The sequence below is a fragment of the Gouania willdenowi genome, chromosome 1 (assembly GCF_900634775.1).
Source record: "Gouania willdenowi chromosome 1, fGouWil2.1, whole genome shotgun sequence".
NCBI lineage: Eukaryota > Metazoa > Chordata > Actinopteri > Blenniiformes > Gobiesocidae > Gouania > Gouania willdenowi.
Genome location: NC_041044.1, coordinates 8262237 through 8282275, shown reverse-complemented (window position 1 = coordinate 8282275; position 20039 = coordinate 8262237). Strand labels below are relative to the sequence as shown.

The 20039-nt window shown below is 38.8% G+C and overlaps 1 protein-coding gene across 1 annotated transcript; it reads right to left on the bottom strand.

Annotated features, from left to right (window-relative positions):
• Positions 1–5698: 5698 nt before the first annotated feature.
• On the bottom strand, positions 5699–19224 carry LOC114470032 (mitoferrin-2-like). The gene is made up of 4 exons (XM_028458024.1): positions 18770–19224; positions 13789–14017; positions 9672–9728; positions 5699–8732 (listed from the first exon to the last, which is right to left on the bottom strand). The coding sequence occupies exons 1-4, from the start codon at positions 19100–19102 to the stop codon at positions 8170–8172; spliced, it is 1182 nt and encodes a 393-aa protein (XP_028313825.1). The 5' UTR covers positions 19103–19224; the 3' UTR covers positions 5699–8169.
• Positions 19225–20039: the final 815 nt, after the last annotated feature.

The window sequence follows — 20039 nt, the reverse complement described above, 5'->3', positions numbered from 1 at the left end:
CCTACTTGGCTGCATCAGTGCCTCAAACTAAACTGAAAGTTATGGCTCAACCCTCTGGGTCACATCTGACATTGTTGATAATTCCTCGACCTGCGAGACGCTATAATTCAATGCTTCAAGCACCGCCTCTGGCAGTCAGGAAGGATGACGTAGAACAGCTCCTCTTCATTATGGATGCTCCACCCTGCATATATTCAACACTTCTAAAGTGTTACCTCCACCAAGGAGAGGAAATGTGAAAGGGTCTCCACGTTGTGGGGGCAGATCTCAGAAGTTCTCTCCTGGACGCCAGGTGTTGTGTTTTGAGGGTGATTGTCCTATTTACTGGTGTGTTTTTGATACTGTTTTAAACCTATTTTAATGATTTATTTATTTGCACCGTCACAGTGTAGCCCCACAAATTTAAATGTTCTTGTGCAATGAAAATAAAGACATTGTATTTCTAAGTAGTCCTGCGAGCCAGTTTTATTCATTTTAGTCTCTTAACTGGTTTCTAAAGCAGCTTGCTTTATGTATTACAGCTCCCTGGGGTGGCATTGACCTAAAAGTAAGTCAATTAAACAATAAAGAAATGATAAGGTAATTTGCCAGGTAAAGCAAAGCACAATTATCTGGTTGGTTTTCAGAAGTAGTTTTCCTCATCTAAAGCATGACTAAGATGAGTTCTGCAATAATAAGTCCTAAGGTATGATTGATGCTTTTTTTACTCTTGTGAACTTGAAGTGTTGCATTTTGTGTATTTGTGTGAATCACACACGGAGCAACACAGATGGAGAGATTAGAAATTCAATAGGCCGTTTATCACACATAGGACAGCTTAACACTCACAAGCTGGGTTTCCATTACCCTTGGAAGTATGCAAAATCTAAATAGTGCAATAAAAAACTGGCGATGAAAACACCTGAATTTTGAAAAAAAAAACTCAAATATCACTAAAACATTATAGGCTTTCATGAGGAGGAATTTCAGAGGTTTTGATATTGAAATGTTTTGCAAAAGCACTATGGAAACACTTTTTCAGCAAATACATGTCACATGACGTGATGTACCTGGTCACAGGACGTGAGGTACTGTACCTGGTGGTCACATGACCACTTCTCTCCGAGAAAACATGACGCGGTATACGTGTAGACAGAAAAGGAGGCCACAACATTTCTTAGAATTATACTTTAAGATTATTACTGACACATTAGACAGCAAACAACAAAGGAAGTTCAAAGTGCAAATACACTTTGTCAACATTTAAAAATATTGCTCTTATTTTTGCTTAAATCTGAAATGGAAACACACACTCAGGCCTCTGTCTTTGTATTTAAGTCACACACATCATACTGGCCTTGGTATCTGTTGGACTCATTGGTTAAGGTGATAAACAAGGCGATCAGACATGTTTTTTCAGAGTTTATTTATACAGTGATCTCTTCATTGCTGTGATACAGTTGTACACATTGATCTTGATGGTTTCCACTCCTAGTTCCGAGGAAGTCTTACTCAGTTCCCAGACACCACATGCAGCATCTAGTATGAAGCCCAGGTGTCTCTCCACTGCTTGCACTTGATCTCATTGTCTTTTTTGTAACAGTTCTACAAGCATGGAAGCATAAAAGGAGGTAAACCACATACTTCGGCCCGTATTCGGGCATCAAAATCAGGACAAACTCACCACTACAAGTGACACAAATACAAATACACGAGTATTGATAGTGGTCTGCCTCGGTTAGCCTGGGTACTAACCTGTAAAAAGTGCATGCATCATTTCTTTTCCACCTCACTAAGTCTCAAATCTATGTTCTGATGTGGATGAGTAGTGGACCCGGATGAAAACCCAGATACTGGCATACTTGCAACCTCACTGTGTCGGTTAAAGAAAAGGATTTCTCTCTAAGCCACTTTTCCCAGGCATGACCAGGCCTTTGTGAATGAAATCTGCTGCTCTAGTCCCTCATTTTAGTCCTGACATGCTCAGTGAAGGGCACTCAATACCAACTCATTCCACTTTGCAGCCTGAACCTGCTGAGACTGTGTTGCTCTCTTTACCAGCTCTCCATCATCCAGCTGTTGGTTTTGAGATGCTTGCAGACTTTGACCATTGCATTCCTCAGTTTGGTAGCCAGTGATGGGGTCAGGGAGGACTAGGTATTACTGCTCCATCCATAGGTGGATCTTATAGCTTTAACAGTCTGTAAATTGTTCTTTGGATCAATGAAATCCTTCAACTTTTAGAGGGAGGTACATACCTGTGCACTTTGAACCATCCTGGTGAACTCCATCATCTTCATTCCAGGCAAGCAGGCGATTTTTGGCCTGTAGCCCTTCTTTGTTCAACAGTTGCAGTCCAGACTCAGTTATCACAGCATCACCAACAGCAACATCTTTAACTTTGTCACCAGTCATGTCACCAATAACCCACCACCACTCTTTAGACACATCCAGGGGCACAGGGCTTGCATTGCAACATAGGGAGAGGTTCCTGTTCTTACCCAACCTTGGTCTCTCCTTGGTGGATAGAAGAGGGCAGGTCTTCATATGTCTCCACAAACATGGCCCACCTGGTTAAAAGCTCCTACCAGTAAAACCAATAATTAACTCTCAACCATCTGGCCTTACACATGGCCTTTTAAAGACTACATTTAACCCCACATTGGCCTTTGCAACAGCAGCATTGTGTTGGTGTTCAACATGTCCAAACTCTCCACTCTTTGGAGACTTTGGGAAAGTTAAAAGCTTCGGCAATGTCTGGTTCCTTCTTGTGGAAGCTCCCATCTTTGCCAGTAAGGTCTGGTATCATAAACTTGTTTACCATGTTTTTTTTTAATGCAATAAATATAATCCTGTCCCAAATGCCCCGATTTGTGTGTTAGGATATGGCCCAATGCCTCGACGTGTGACCAAGTGGACAATGGTCTTCTTTAGCTGGAGACTTGTAGCTCTCAGGAGAAAGGTCCAACCAAGTGATGTGCCTGTGTGCAGTTTTAGGACTGTTAGCTATTTTTTTTTTTTTTTTCTACATTATGGGATGTATAAACGCCTCAAAGTTGCCAAAGGTCCCCTGAAGGGGTTTGTATGGATGCATGGCCCCGGCCGAGATAACCCCCCACACACACACACACACACACACACACCACACAAACAAACAAACACACACGCCTGGTGTTAACCTTGGCTCTCACCAGACTTGCCACCATGCACCCTCCAGACGAGGGCTTGACCTTACTTGCAAACCCTTTCCTGTCCAGCGGAATGGATGGCCACACATTCTAGGGCAGCAGGGCTGAACAGGAACAAAAACAGAGTAAAGAGGATGGCAGCAGCAGTGAAGTGAGATGAGGGACATGACAAGACAACATTTTAGTTTGTAGGCCACAGGGAATGGCAACAAACAGGGGCCTCAAGTGAAACCAGATCCGATGCAAAGCAAGAGTGGAGTTGATACTTTGGGTCTGTATTCTGCCAGTCCGCTTTGAAATGGGCTGCATGGATACGTTTCTAAAGATGTGCTCTATCACAAATGAGTCAAATTATTCATAACTTTAATGAAAGATCACATTAATCTTAAGCCACATTTAAATACTTTGCACATTTTTTTCAAAGGCCTCAGATTTAGAACCATTGACATTAATGTGCAATTCAGTTGAAATGCTAAAAAACTTTTCCTGATCCTATGCTTGTTTCATCAAACTGGTAAGCAAACCCTTTGAGAGCTTGGCACCAGCAGACCCCGTGACCCTTAACAGGGACAAGCGGGTTAGAGGATGGATGTGTAAATGGATGCAAAAAATATTTGGATTTTCAGTTACCAGATTTTAAATGAACATCTAATCTAGGTTTTTGGTGTATACAATTTACATTTAACTCTGTAGGTCTAAATACGTTTTTCATTATTTTGTGTTTTGTGAAAGTGAATATAGTAGTAACATGGTTATAAACAAGTATTTCCTTCATACATTTGCTTTTTTTTAAAAAAAAAATTAGAAACTACATTAAAGTTGTTTATTACTCACTCATTTGGTACAGAATTGTGAATGCTAACAAAGAGCAAGCAAACTAGTTATCGACTAGCTAAGCAAGGTTAATCGTTTTAGCCATTATAATTAACACTTATGAAAAAAAGCTTTGTTTTCCTAGTAAAACGTTTAACTTTACCCACATACTAGTTTAATAAAAACATGTTAATAACAAAAGAAAAACGACAAACCATTCCACCATCTCAATTTGTTTCAGCATTAAATACGAAGCCCTCATCACATCCTAACACATGAGGCATATACAATGTATTTTATGTACCATAGCTCATTAGAAATGATGAGTAATGTCACACAAATTAGTTGAAAGAGACCAAAAATCAAACACTAATGTCCACAATATATATAGGCAAAATTAACTTGCATTATCTTCAGCAAAATGAGCTGCACAAACTTTAAAATAGGCAAGATTTTATGAATAAACAAGCCTCGGATATTTGTATCTCACACGTGATCTACACTTAGTCATAAGATGTACTTGTATCATTAACTACACACTGTTATTAATGGCATCGTGCTTTAAAACATTGGTTCTCAACCTTGATATAAGAACTGGGAAACTGAGCTCTGTAAATATTGTGGATTTTAATTAAATTTTTGTATTTGGAGGAGCCGAGATATACTACAACTAATCAGTTGGTCATTTACAAAATGTTTTTTCTATCATTTCTACTTTCTTGAATGGGCTGAGTTTGATGCTCTAAAGTAGTGGTTGTCAAACTTTTCAGACTACAACCCCCCAAAATAAAGGTTCCAGAGACCCCCACTGTAGCTGAAGGTGGTTTAACATGAACATTCAAGGACAGTCATGTGGAGACATGACTACAAGGGGGAATAAAGGGGAGTTTTTTTTGGAGGGGGGGCAATCCAGTCAGCAATAGCTCCATTGTTGTATGAATCTGTGAAAACCTTATTTATCTATTTGAATAATATCCAATCTTTTCCGGGAAGTTTATTATTTGCACCATAGTATAGTCATCTTAAAGTTGTAAATCATTGTTTAATCAGAAATAGTTAAAAGTGACAAAAAAAAAAAAAAAAATGGTGGAAAAGGTGGTAAAAAGGGTTAAAAGTGTAAATTTGGCTTAAAAGTGTTGGAAATGGGGGGTTGGGGTAATGTAATTTAAAAAATAAGAACAATCAGCTTAAACTGGCAAATAATGGGCATGACAAATCATAAATGTAGTTTAGTTGGCAAAAAAAAAAAAAGATGGTGAAAAGAACTCGGGTAAAATTTACAATATGGTGGGAAAAGTGATTGAAAGGGTTTATAAGTGCCGAAAATGTCATGAAAGTGGAAAAAATGTGCACTAAAGGCACTGAAATTTGATGAAGTGGCAGAAATGGGAGTAATGTAGCAAAAATGCATTTAAAGTAGCAAAATATGGCAAGAAAAAGTGATGAAAATAGGTTCAAATATGGCAAGTTTGGTTTAGTTATAGAAAAAGGGTAAAAATATGCAAAAATGGCCTCAAATTGTTAAAAAAAAATGTGTTCCTTGAAGGCATCTGGCAACCCAGTGTCTCACAAACCCAAGGTTGAGAACCATTGCTTTAAAGAATAGTGAAACATCTGTATAATCAACCGTCTGCAGGCTGAAGTCTGTGTGTGTGTGTATGTGATGTGTTGCTGAAAGAAGAGAACATAAGGAAAAATAAAACTCTTGGACTAGTGTGGAGCCTCTCAGCGCTTGGAGAGCCAGCACCAAGAGAAGACCCTGCTTCTGCGAGGAGCTGCCTTCAGTTTATTTACACTTCACAAAAATCAGGTTTGAAAACACAATTCACATTAGCGTCCCATTTATGTTCCATTCCTCTTTGGTTCCCAGTTGATCTACAACCTCAACATTCCAGCAAACGTCAAAAAATAGAACATTTTCCACCTGTGTGGGTTTACCTGCCCTGCACATGAAACCACACACACCTCTCACTAACTGGGTTTTCCTTTTTTGACTTCAAATGCCAAATATATTTGGAGTCTTGATCCGGTTTCCACAAATTTATAGTATATATATAGTATGTGATTGTACAGCTACCAAGACTTGGTAGGAGAAGGAGCAGGGTACATATGTGTTATGATATGGCTTCAGAATCACATCTGAGGAGGTACAGTGTGTGCGTCTGTTGTATGGCAGCTAATAGAAGGCATGTGTGAACAGATGAACCTCATTCTGCATCCTGAGGTTTTCCAACATAAAGCTACATTCTAATAATCCATAATCATTCTGTTTAAGTGCTTGTAGAGTGTGCGACAAGGAGATAAAATAAGAATTTTAGGTGATGGAACAATTTGGTATTCCACAAATTACGAAACAGGGGAAAACATTTCATTCTTGATCAATTATATATATATTTTTTTAACTTTGTTCATAAAACTGATAAACAGGATGTTTTCTAAGCAAAATACAGTATGTAGCATCTGAGGACATCTTTTTTTCTTTTTTAGGAGAAAAACAAGTGATTTAATTGCTTGAAATGAATGGCTAGATATGCAGTATAATTATAATTACCTAAAAAATAAAATAATAAAATTTAATTGACTACAGGGTTAGTTAACTGTTGTGGGTATAAAGAGCCCTGAATGAATACTAACATGTTAATTCATCATTCCATTGCTTGTACATCTCAGTGACAAATCTAAAACCCACTGAACATAACAGCAAAGCAAAGTCTGTTTCTCCAGCTTTAGATCTGATCCAAACTCATTCAACCAGGCTTTCCACACACACTTTAACGTCTCCACTCAAAGTTTCATTCTGACTTTCTGAACAGAGACGTTAGCGTCCAGGCTTTGTTTGACAGTGAGTTAGTCATTTCACTAAATTAGTTATTTTCTTTAAATTACATTAATAAACTTCATCACTGTACACATAAGCAGCAGCAGCACAAAATGCTCACATTTCATCCTTAGGGTTTTGACTCACTGGGAGTGTTTTCTGTTTGCATAGTGATTTTTTTTGCCACACTATATAGGAGCAGCTTTTATTTAAATTAAGTGGTATATAGTTGTTTTAAGAGAGTAATTGGAATGTCTAATTTTGTGGTTGACTAGTGTGCCCCTCATTAAAGACCTACAATGTGCAGTGACAGCACATTGTAGTATTCTGTGAGGCAACATAGGATATGAGTTCATCTTTATCCAATTTTTTTCGAAATGTAGCACGAGAAAGTGAGCCATCATGATAACAGTCACAGTTTCTATGTTTTCTGTCCATTGTGGTGAATTGTATGGCCAATTGAAACCTGGTAAAATAGAATATTAGTAACTACTCAGCAGTTAACCCCAGGAATCAAAGCATATTGGCTCTCATTTATCAAACTGCATATTTGTTCGTCTGACAGGACCAACGTGTGACTTATGAAACATTTGTATCTGACCGATCGTAGCGTACCAAGGATCAAGTGCTGATGAATACGGCGGCTGAATTTGATCGTCATTAACATGTTACGCCCTCAAATATTTCTGGTTCGGAGGCTCCGCCCACTGAGGTCAAACAAAGATTGGCAAGAAAATAAACATTTCCAAGATGAAAATCAGCATGTGCTTTTCTGTCGCTAATTTTAAACGCTGTGGAAGAAAATAACGGAGGCAATGAACAGCGCTTTCATATTGGATCAGACTCAGGCTTGAATTAAATTCTCAATAAATAACTTAACCAACGCCTAATGGTGGTTTAAATTAAATTATACTCACCCACAGCCTAAAAGCGTAAATCCCTGCTATTTGATCAAGACTATTTGTTACATTTTGGTCAAGAAAACGTACACAAGTTCAGACCTGATGTGAGATCTGATCGTAGTGTATGATCACGTCAGAATTGATAAATACCAAAGTTTGCATGAATTTGGTCGAACGCACGTCGTACGCTCAGATCTGAACGTACAAACGATTGATAAATGAGGGCCACTGTCTTGTCGAGTGCTTTGTTACAGGTATAAGTTTCAAGTGAAACTGGTTTTAGCTAAATAGATCAGAGCTGTTTAAACCTGTCATCAAAGCTGATACTAATAAACACATTTAAAAGGAGCTTTTGCTCTCAGAACCTGGTGAGCTCGAGAACCCTTCAGATGGTTTTGGATCATCACCTCGTTCACTGTTGGAGCAGCATCAGGGATCACTGTGTTACAGAGGTTTACTTTTCTCCGTCTCAGTCTCCACGCAGCTGCCTCTCGTGCTGCCGCTTTGTGATGATGTATTTGAAGAACTCGTACACAGACCAGCTGATGGCTGTGGAGGGCATCTGGTAGATGACTCGGGCTTGAACCCCCTTGAAAAACGCCGGCACGCCACCCATTCTGTACACAGTCCGAAAGGCCTCGGCCAGGCCAGAGATGTGGCGGCTGCCTGGGACGGCGGCGACTCCCACGGCTCCTGCAGCCTCCGCCTGAACAACGTGGAGGGCTTGGACCTCCTGTGTGTTAAGGAGGGTCTTACAGACATCCAGCGGGGTGGTCACAGCAGCAGCCAGTGCTCCAGCCAGCGCCCCAGACGCCATGTGTGAGGTGGGGTTGTAGTGTCTGTGGGGGTTGAGCAGCTCCTGCAGGTACTCGTAGGTGATGAAATGAAGCGCCTGGAAGGGCACGTTCATGGTGAGCTGGGTGGTGTAACTGCGGTAGAACGCTGAGGGGCCCTCGTGTCTCAGCATGGAGCCTATGCAGTCAATAACACCTCTGTACGGTGAGTTGAACATCTGTATGCGCTGTTTAACAACTAAAAGGAAAAACAAACAACATCCATTCACATCTGATTAGTTTACTTAATTTAATTTAGATTTTAATTATAAAAAGCTTTCTTCTTTTTCACTCTCATTTCAACCTAATTCCAATCGTGTACTGGTGTAGTCCTTCCTAAACTGGTTTGTGGCTCCACCTAGTGTCTACATTCCAAATCTGCATCACAGTTTTTATAATCCATGAGCAAGAGGTGTACATAATGATTGATGCACAATTTTTTAAATATGTTTTCCATAACCACTTCACAGGAGGAACCAAATGAAGGAACGCGTGAAAAACATGATATTTGACATTAATGTCATCATCACCATCAAAATCATTTGTTTTCATCTGTTTCAGAAATGGCAAAGCACACAGATGTACATCAATGTAATGTTTAAAAGATTTACTGTGGCATTTTGAAGACGATCTAAGACAATGGCTCATACTCTGCACTAGGGTTGGGCAATATTGATTAAAATTCATATCTCGATTTTTTTTTCCTCAAAAATGTTGAAAATACGATATAAATCTTGATATTTTTTTTACTCAATAAAGTGTTATCAGAAAGACAATTCTGGGTCAAATTTGCTGATGAAAAACGCGACACAGGCACATTTGTTAACAAACAGCTGAACCATATGTGCCACTCTTGGCTTTTTCTCTGGTAAAGGACAGTACTTGTGAGTGAGTTCTGTAGTGAGTCTTGTTTAGAGGAAGGTCTGTGTTAGGACGCACCCAGAGATCCATCTAACTGTGCTTTTCATGCTGTTCTGAAAAGTAGTGAATGGCGTTCTTGATATTTGTCACTAAGGAAGAGAAATGGGATTTTCAAATGGAAAATAGAAAACTAGATTTTTGCATTTTTCGACACCCTTGAGACCGTGAACAACAGACGACCCAACATGAGCAGAACAGTTTAAAAAGCGAGCGTTACCTTCAGCTGGGTTCATGAGGCCATCATGCAGCACTGTGGCTGCACAGCCCGCTACACCTGCAAGACACAGAATGGAGGTTAAAGTTAATTCTAAAACATACACTTGTGGTTATTAAATACAACATTCAAATATTCATATTTAATCACCTGCTTTGCCTTTAGCTCACCTAGGACCCAATTCTCCAGAGCAAGGAAGAGAAAAAAGTCATGCACCTTCATCTCGGATACAAATTTATGGCTAGGCCTGACTTATTGATTTAAAAAAAAAATGCGCGAGTTAGAAAATACAAACTATACTAGAAATTACACCATTTCTCCCAGAAATAGTTGCAATTACAAATGTTTTTGGTCTACCCGTGTGGACTGAAAAGAACACAAAAATGCAGAAAAATATATTCAAAATAGGGATGTAACGATTAATCGTAAGGCAGTTAAAAATCGATTCATAGGTATCACGGTTGATATCGATTTTCTGAAAATTGAATCGCAGTACTTCTTTTAACCAGCAATTGTAGGCGGCAGGCGGAGGCGGAGCCTGCTAATACTTTCTTTCTGGCCGCCTTCTACTCTTAAATATGTTAATAAATGATCCCTTACCCCTTTAGCACTGAAAGACAATCTGTAATATCACTTGAATATCTGAAAAAGTCATGTTTTTCTATTAACTCTGTCTGCTAGCATAGCTTCTCTTCTTCACTGCAAGATATCTGCATGCCAACCGACCACTGGGTTACCAGCGCCCTCTGCTGGTCCAAACAAATATAACGTATATCAGTGTAACGACGGTTTTTTTTTTTTTAAAGTCCAACTGTTAAGGCACAAAATACATTTTCAGTTGCACTTTTAAAAAGAAAAAGAACTATTATGCAGTTTTGCATTGTTTATTATAGAACCAGAATTTAAATTAATAGGCTTCTTCATTTGTATTATTCCTTTATTTATTTCATTCAAGATTTATTTTTGGTGAAATTGCATTGTTTTGAATAGTTTATCAAGGAATTCTTTTGACAGTGAAAAATAAACGGAAAATAGTACCGTATTTTCTAGTTTTTTCCCCAAAAAAAATAAAGGAATATTTTTCAGTCATCATTTGTCTACAGTCCCATTTTGTAAAATAAATCGTATCGTGAACCCAGTATCGTGAATCGAATCGTATCGGGAGTTGAGTGAATCTTTACATCCCTAATTCAAAATGTACAGAGTTTTATACAAAAGTAAAAAAAAAAAATGAACCAGACAAAGTTGTTGGAACTCTTTTAACACTGTGGCCAAATCATTCCATTTCAAGCATGTGATGCTTGTTTAAACTCACCTGTGTAAATTAACAGGTGCTGGTAAGTCAGTTACAATGTCTAGAAGTTGACTCAACCTTTGTGTTGTGTGTCTGTGTGTCACACCAAGCATGTAGATGAGAAAGAACAGCTGAGAACTGTTTGAGGACTTAAAGAGCAAAATTGTGGAGAAATAAGAACAATCTCAAGGTAACAAGATCATCTCCAGAGATCTTCAAGTTCCTTTGTCCGCTGTGCATAACTGAACCCAAAACTCTATCTTAGTCTCATCTGTTCACAAAATATTCTCCCAGAAGGATTAAGGCTTACCCAGGTACATTTTTGCAAACTCTAGCTTCTCGATACTATTACGCACAGCGGACAAAGGAACTTGAAGATCTCTGAAAATGGTCTCATAACTTTGAGATTGTTCATTTTTTTTCCACACATTTGCTCAAGTCCTCAAACTGTTATTGGCTCTGTAGCCAAATCCACTACTTGGCTTCCTTGATGGGTTATTAAAGGGCTGAGTGGCTGACGTGCCCACCATGTACACCTTTCACTGTCAAGTTGAGATAAATCTCGTACGACTTCTTCATGTATACTTATTTCATATTTAGTTAAGTCCAAACCAATGTGCAATCAGTTCACCAATAAACCTTTGCACTTCGCACAGTATACAAACATACAGTGTTCGAAGTGTTGCGGTCAAAAACCGTTTGAGCTCCACCCCGTCAAGCAACAAACGCTTGTCCCGGAAATGGCATCACATATACAGTCTGTGACACGCTCAATTAAGACCCACACTTGTATACGCCCATAAAATGGCCATTACAGGCTCTTCGTTCTCTTCTACGTGCTTGGTGTGGCACAAAAAAGTTGAGTCAACTTTTATACATTGTAACTGGCTTCAGGTAGGGATGTCCCTATATAACTTTTTCACTTCCAATATGATACCGATATTGCAGCCTTGAGTATTGCCCGAAAGCGATATCAATTCGATACGATATCAGCATGAACCATACATACTTTTATTACTTATTTTTAGGGATGTAACGATTCACCCAACTCCCGATACGATTCGATTCACGATACTGGGTTCACGATACGATTCTCTCACGATTTATTTTACATAATGGGACTGTAGACAAATTTTTTTTTTTGGGAAAAAAACTAGAAAATGCTGTACTGTTTTCCTTTTATTTTTCATTGTCAAAAGAATTCCTTGATAAACTATTCAAAACAATGCAATTTAACTAAAAATAAATCTTGAATGAAATAAATAAAGGAATAATACAAATGAAAATGAAGCCTATTAATTTAAATTCTGGTTCAATAATAAACAATGCAAAACTGCATAATAGTTCTTTTTCTTTTAAAAGTGCAGCTGAAAATGTATTATGTGCCTTAACAATTGGACTTTTACGTCATATTTGTTTGAACCAGCAGAGGGCGCTGGTAACACAGTGGTCGGTTGGCATGCAGATATCTTGCAGTGAAGAAGAGAAGCTATGCTAGCAGACAGAGCTAATAGAAAAGCGTGACTTTTACAGATATTCAAGTAATATTACAGATATTCTTTCGGTGCTAAAGGGGTAATAAATCATTTATTAACATATTTAAGAGTAGAAGGCAGCCGGAAAGAAAGTATTAGCAGACTCCGCCCGCCGCCTACACTTGTGGATAGCGCCCCTGCTGGTTAAAAAAGGTACTGCGGTTCAATTGTCAGAAAATCGATATCAACCGTGATACCTATGAATCGATTTTTAACTGCCTTACGATTAATCGTTACATCCCTACTTATTTTGTAGTGTGGAATGTTAGAAAAGGCTTGATTAAGTGATGTTACTCAAACAGAACATTTCAAGTTTTTTTTTTACTGTCAGTACATGGTGGGAAGAACTGAGGGCGGAGACAAAAACAACAAAAACATATCGGAGCACTTATATTGGTGATTTTAGATGCAGTCCGATAAAATCCTATATCAATATCGGATCGGTACACCCCTAGCTTCAAATGTGATTTCTATATGACCAGCACCTGTTACTTGCCACAGATGAGTTTAAACGAGCATCACGTGCTTGAAATAAAATGATTTACACACAGTTTTAAAAGAGTGCCAACAATTTTGTCACGTCCATTTTTTAATGAAGTGTAAAATTATGTAAATTTTGGCTTGTTTGTTAGGCTTTTTTCTGGGGTTTTTCAAGGCACATAAATTAAATTGTGTAATTTCTGGAAAAAGTCCAGGGCCGCCAATACTTTGGTCCATGACTGTACTATATGTAAAATGTAAAGCCACAGTTTGATCACTGTACAAGCGTATGTAACAATTAAACTTTCATCTTTGGAGTTACTGTTTATACCCAGCCAGGAAGAAGACGCTCCGACTGTAGCGTACATACACACACACACAGACACACATACTCACAATGATTACACACATGCAGGAGGAGGCTACACAATGTTGAAAAGCACATATCTAATCCATTAAACCTGTTACACTCTCCTTTAACAATAAGACCTTTTCAAAATAAAAGTTTGCTTTATCTTTTTCATCAATTTTAGCAACAAGTTCATGTTCCATGATTTCCAAACAGCCCAAAAAAGACATCACAAAAAAGTCCGTCTCCTTTGTAAATGAATCACATAAGCCAGCCTTCATTTACAGCCTGTGGGTCTCTTTAAACGTGGTCAGTATTCAAGATTAGAGAATCTGCCTAACTTCATGCATGTAAAACTGGAGAATAGGGCCCTAAAACATTCTCATTATTTTATAGTTGTCTATCAATTGCTGTGAACAAACTAAAGCATCAGTACCACAATTAAACACAAAGGTCCCCTACCATTTGCAAAGTGGCTGTTGGTTCCAGGATGTATAGCGTAGCTCAGTGAGAATTTGATTTTCTCGTAACAGGCAAAGTAAAGAGCGTGTGCAGGCCCCGCCCCCACCGCCAGCACGTTCACGCCTCTCACTGGTCGCCACAAGCCCTCGGTTCGTACGATCTGCCTCAGGGCGTCCATTACGTTCCTGTATCGAGCGCTCGGGTCGGGCTGCAGGCTCTGCATGCGTGTCTGGAGCAGAACAGATAAAACAGTGCGATTAGATTAGCAACAAAACCCAAATCTAGAACCAAATCTGAAAAATATCCTCTATAAATCCAATTAAAACAACAAATATTTTTGACGTGCAAAAAACCTACTAGTTTAACGTTAATATAGGCATTTGCTACCCCAATAAATAGAATAAATAAACCATAATTTAGAAGATGCTTAAAATGAACCTCAATGAACCCAATAAAAAGAAATGACGCATCACAGTTGAGAACTGAGAGTCAATACCAAGGGGGGTGGACGAACAAAACCCCCAAACTTGATTATGAAAGAAAAGGCTGCCGTCAGTGAGGATGAGGCCCAGACGTTAAATCAAACAGACCTCATGTTCTGGTGAAATGCACAGGTCGAAAATATTGACTCTTAGGCTGTGTTCAAAATGTCATACTAACATACTACTCAAGTCTACTCAACCGCCCCATGATGCATTGCGGATGGAATGTAAAATCATCCTGGGACCGGCTTCAAGCTAAAAGTCAAACATATAGTAAGGACTGGAGTGTGACATTTCAAACACAGCCTTATACTTAAAATAGAGAGAGTCATCAAGTGAGTGAACAGTGCATCAGAGAACCAATAGAGTTCAGAAACTCTAATGATTACTAGGGCTGGGTATCGCCAGGTACCTCACGATACAATACATTGCGATAACAATATTATCGCAATGCAGCGATTCTGCAATAATCGATATATCGTGGTAAATTTCTTCCACGATACATTGCGATATCTGTGTCACTGAAGAAATTCAGAATTTATTGACTGCACTGAATCCATTTCACAGGAATTACAGCTAAGTAAACAAAGTGTTTACTGCACAGTGGCTCTACTTAACACACACTGACCACAACTAGTCACATGTCCTTGTGTTATGTTTAAGTCTTTAAGGAAAGACTGACAGAAAATAATGCTTCACAAAATATTGTTAATGATGTTTGTGCAAATTAACTTTAAATCATTATGCAGAAAATACTCATTTCAGTGCTAGTATTATCAACTTCTATATAAACATGGACACATACTGTATCAGTGCTGCTTAACAAGCAGAATTAACTTGTTTTATGAAAACTGGAAAATTTCCCTGCATACGAAAAATAAACATTTCAGTCAGTGCATTATAATATAAATAACTGGATGGTCTATGAAAACCTGGTCACACATTTCAACTTATACTTAGACTGCACATACATTTCAGTGCTAATACTAATATCAATTTGTTCTTTGTAAACCTGACAACATTTAACCTGTGTTACAGAAAAAAAACAACATATTTGGTGCCAGTGTATTGATAACGTACCGCAAGACAAAATATTGTGATGTATCAGTGTATCAATGTTTTGGCACACCTGTAATGATTACACAATATTAGACTTTCCCAAAACCTGTAATAGATAAGCTTCATCTGCACACACTGGACATTCCCTGCTGCCTCTGGGAAATTCCTAAATCGGCCCTACAAAACTATAACAAAAGAATACAACCAGCTCAATCTAACAAGTTATTGGTAAGATCTAAAAATAAAACAAAACAAACAAAAACATGTTGAACATTTTGGAATGTACCCGTAGAGACTGTCTCAGTTCCAGGTGTCCTCTGGGTTTTTTTTGCAGCTGGTGATGGATAACGAAGGTAAAGACGAGAGTTTGTGCGAGATTTGATGTCCATCCATTTGCTACACTTGCTGCTAGACATTGGAGCATCCATTTTACGGCAAAAAATAGAGTAAAATGTGTAACATAGTTTTAAAACATGTCGATAAGGGTTTAGTCAGTGGACTACAGCTATTTCCATTTCAGGAAAGGAGTAATATTGCCCTCCCAGTTGTATAAATGCATGATATTGTCCCAAAACATGCACATGAGGGTATATTATTCCATGTCATATTGCAATTTCTGCTTTATTATGTTTAAAACCAACAAGAATAATAATAATACTATTGCTTTTTTTCGTTTCAGGAAGTGAACTCAGTCATTTTGGTACCGTTTTTCACAACCATGGAGAATCAGAGGCCCTTATGGATGGTGTTCATGTTAGCTCGATAGTGAGCTATTGCTCATTAATGTGTTGTTGCCCCCTGGACCTAGTAGATGAAGCACCCAATTATGTTACTTGGGTTGTATAATGTCATAGGTCCCATACTGTACCTTTTTAGCACACAATGAAGTTAAAGTTTGAACACTAAATCTGAGATTTTTACGGCTTCTATGGTGCACAATATGATGCCCTATTGGTTTAAATAATAATTTACTTGGCTGCATTATTTACAAGTTGGCTCTCAACTAAGTCCTCTTTATGTAATACAGCTTTTATTATTTCTTTATTGACACAACGAAACAGTGCTGCAATTGATAAATGAGAAAGCCCTTGTGCAATAAGGAAACAGAGATTCATTCTTTTAGGACTGTGGTGTGTTACGGTAACAGGAAGCTAAGATAGTAAAAATACAGACAATACAAGGAATTTAAAGCATGACTGCAATGGCTTCATAAATTTGGGGTTTTTCACACATAGAAACATTTAACACGTCATCCTCATTTTAAATTATCTTATAAAGTATATGAAAAAATATTTGAATACAGGAGCTCGTGTTGTTCTTAAATTGAATGGAAATACAACTGATCTCTTCACTGTGAGCAAAACACACATTTTTTGCAGAAGTGTAAAGCCCAAAATTGGGCAAGCTACAGTTCTCTTCTGAGTAAAGCAGTGACCAGTTTGGTTTTATTGCACAGAAAAAGGGGGTTGGCTAATGTCTTAGGAATTTAAAACGAACTGGAAGAGTACGTCACTGAGAACTGTTTCAAGAAACCACAAAAATGTTTGTTTCTCCTGATGAAAATTTGAATTTATCAATCCTGACTACACTGGGCTCTGTGTGGAAAATAAAGGTTGACAAAAACAGGAAATACCAACTTATTTAGGATAACCACGCCTGGTATACCATACATGAGGCATATGAACCATCTGTTGGTGAGGACTAAAAACATAAACAGCTCCCATACTAAATAGACTTACTTGAAATTACAAGATACGATGGAAACAACTGCTATTGCTCAGTCAGTATTTTGTCTAGGTAATCATTTAGGACTGATGGCCCCTTTGGGTTACCCAACACTTATCTACTCCTCACCTTGAACCTTACTACAGACCTCATCCGAGAACCCAACACAAGACCATATACTGTACTTTTCCAATAATCCACAAACACACCTTTAACTAACAGGGTCAAAGACCAACTAGTTGCTGTACATTTTTCATCCTGGCTGTGCAAACCAATTGCTTGTCATTAATTACTATATAGGTGTATTATTAATGAATTAAAATTTTGGGTGTCATTGTCAAACAAGAAATCCTTAAATCCATAAGGTCTTTATGGCTCACGTGGTAGCTTTACAACAAGGCAGTGGCTATACGTAAGTAGCTGTATCACTATACCGACATTCTATCTATACATAGCGCCCCTCGTTGGCCAGTTCATGTGACATAATAGGTCACGTGATTAAGACGCTACGTATTTGTACTTCTGTTTGCTATTAATACATAGATTCCTAAACTACATTACGGACATGCTACATATTTATGAATTGTTGTGATATTCATACGTAGCGTCCCCTCATCGGCCAGTACTTCTGTTTGCTATTAATAAGTAGATTCTTAAACTACGTTACAGACAAGCTAACCCTAAACTACGTTACGGACAAACTACCAATATCCCTCATCGTAACCTTCTGTAGTGGATATGAATTTCTCGCCACTGTGAATTTGTACGTGTATCGCTTGTTCAGCCATTTTTTCTTCTGATTTGAATGTACGGAATGGTCACATGACTTCCGGTAGTCATAGGCCACGAACGAATAGCGCTGAGGGTTGTCCGTACAGCTACGGATAGCCACTTTACAACAAGGCCGTGGCTTAAATGTATACTGCCACTCTATGGATACCCAGTTTAGGTCACGTGATATGTGCACCACGTGATTTAAAGTTTCGTCATTTGTATTTCAGCTAATTTATTTCTAGCTACCCCACTAACCCTTTTATTTTAGCCCTAACTCTAACCATAACTGTAACTCTAACCCTAAAAAGCTATTTTTTGGAAAAACAAATGTCAAATGTGGGAATCGAATCCACGTTAGCGAATCCTAAATTAGCAGTAAGTAACCGATTCAACATTTGATAAATTAATACATCTTAAAAAGCAAACACTATTTATATAAATGTAAAATGTATCCACCTAATTAAAATGACCAATATAACATAAAAAGCTATGTCTCGTTTCCTGTATGTATTATTATAATTACTAACCCTTACTTGTTTTGAAAACTAATTAAAGTCAAAATGTCACACTTGTCAAGCTAGCATCTTTAGCTACTTATACTACACTGCTCTTTTCGATGCTATAATAAGTATAAATATTAGATTTATTGTTGAGTAATTGGCAATATGATTAAACCAATAATAAACCACAAAAGATAGAAATATGTATTTATAGGCATTGGTCTGGTCGGCATTTGTCAATGTGTTACATGATGAGGTAACAGTTATTGACCTGTGAGCAAACAAGGTTACCATGTTAGCATTTGTGCTAAAGCTAATGCAGCTGAGGTTGGAAATCAGGCCTGTATGTATGTATGTATGTATGTATGTATGTATGTATGTATGTATGTATGTATAACCAGTACAACAGGGAGGTTTCAGACCGGGACCGGTCTCAAATACCTTGACGCAGTCGATGGGGTACATGAGGCAGTGCTCCATGATTCCAGCCACGGCTCCCGCCAGCATATGAGTTCCAGTAGCTGCTCCCTGTGGTAGACCTTCATACTCCACATCAGGTTCCACGCGGGTCAGGTTTTCGGGTGTAGAACGATGTGGAACCGGGGGAAACGTTGATTCATCATTCACCCTTGAGGGAAAGGACCAAATCCGTCCCCCGGTGGAGTCCAGGAATCTGCTGCCCAGCCACCGTAACTCTGGTGTTCCCGCCACCCGGCTTTCGACGCCAGAGGTGTCCATGGGCGATATCCGAGTCGCGAAACCGGCTGCTTCCATTCAGATGGAGAATTCAGTCAGATGGTCTCAGACTGGTGATCTAAATTACGGACCAAACCGTGCGGGGCTGCAGGACGCGGTCTCTGGTCTGACAGACTCAACAACCGGGAGACAGGAGACCGGGTGGGCGGAGACTTTGGAGGGCGACTCATATCGTTCTTTGAGATGATTCGATGAACCGACTGTCAGTCATCAAGCACCAATTCCAATTGGTTATTCCTTCTGAAAGAGGCGTATACTAAGTGGTGGGAAGTTTTTGCTAACAGAAGAAGAAGAAGAAGAAGAAGAAGAAGAAGAAGAAGAAGAAGAAGAAGAAGAAGAAGAAGAAGAAGAAGAAGAAGAAGAAGAAGAAGGTTTTTATTTATTTATTTAATTTAATTAACACAAATTAGCAATTACACCATAACTAAGAATAAAAGGAAAGAGAACTAAGAAAACGAAACAGCTAAGATTGAGACAGGAGAAAAAAAGGACAAACTGTATAGTATTGAATAATGGTTTGGTTTTGTCTGTGCCCATTTTGTTTTATGTAGGCAGTGGCTATCCATAAGGTTGCCGTATCAATATATCGACATTCCATGTGAACGCAGCCATTTTGCTCAATACAGATCGAGTGGGTTGCTGGACTCAGACCCAGTCCGATACAGTGAGTGTAGGAAGTTTCACGCTGTGTTTCCTGTCAAACCGCAGCTTCACGTTACGTTGTTGCTGTGCCATTCTTTCACCTGTGGAGGGCGATGCTGCTGGAGTGTCTCTCACTGGAGGGCGTAGACGGTCCAGCAGGAAGCACCTGAGGCCATTTGGAGTGGAGATCGTAAGCCACCAGGAGGAAGCGCTGATGCTGAGGAGTGCCATGAAGTTCGCCACATACTGTATGTCCACCTGTATGTGGGTCCATAGAGCCTGAGGCCACAGCACAGGCTGGAGGTGGGGTAAG

What these genes read in the sequence shown, in the direction of transcription:
- LOC114470032 (XM_028458024.1), bottom strand. Translation starts at nt 19,102, where the DNA reads ATGGAAGCAGCCGGTTTCGCGACTCGGATATCGCCCATGGACACCTCT. An exon ending in ACCCCATCGACTGCGTCAAG is followed by an intron (nt 14,018 to 18,769) that starts GTATTTGAGACC and finishes GTTCTGCTCCAG; the next exon opens with ACACGCATGCAGAGCCTGCA. An exon ending in CCTCATGAACCCAGCTGAAG is followed by an intron (nt 8,733 to 9,671) that starts GTAACGCTCGCT and finishes TTTTCCTTTTAG; the next exon opens with TTGTTAAACAGCGCATACAG.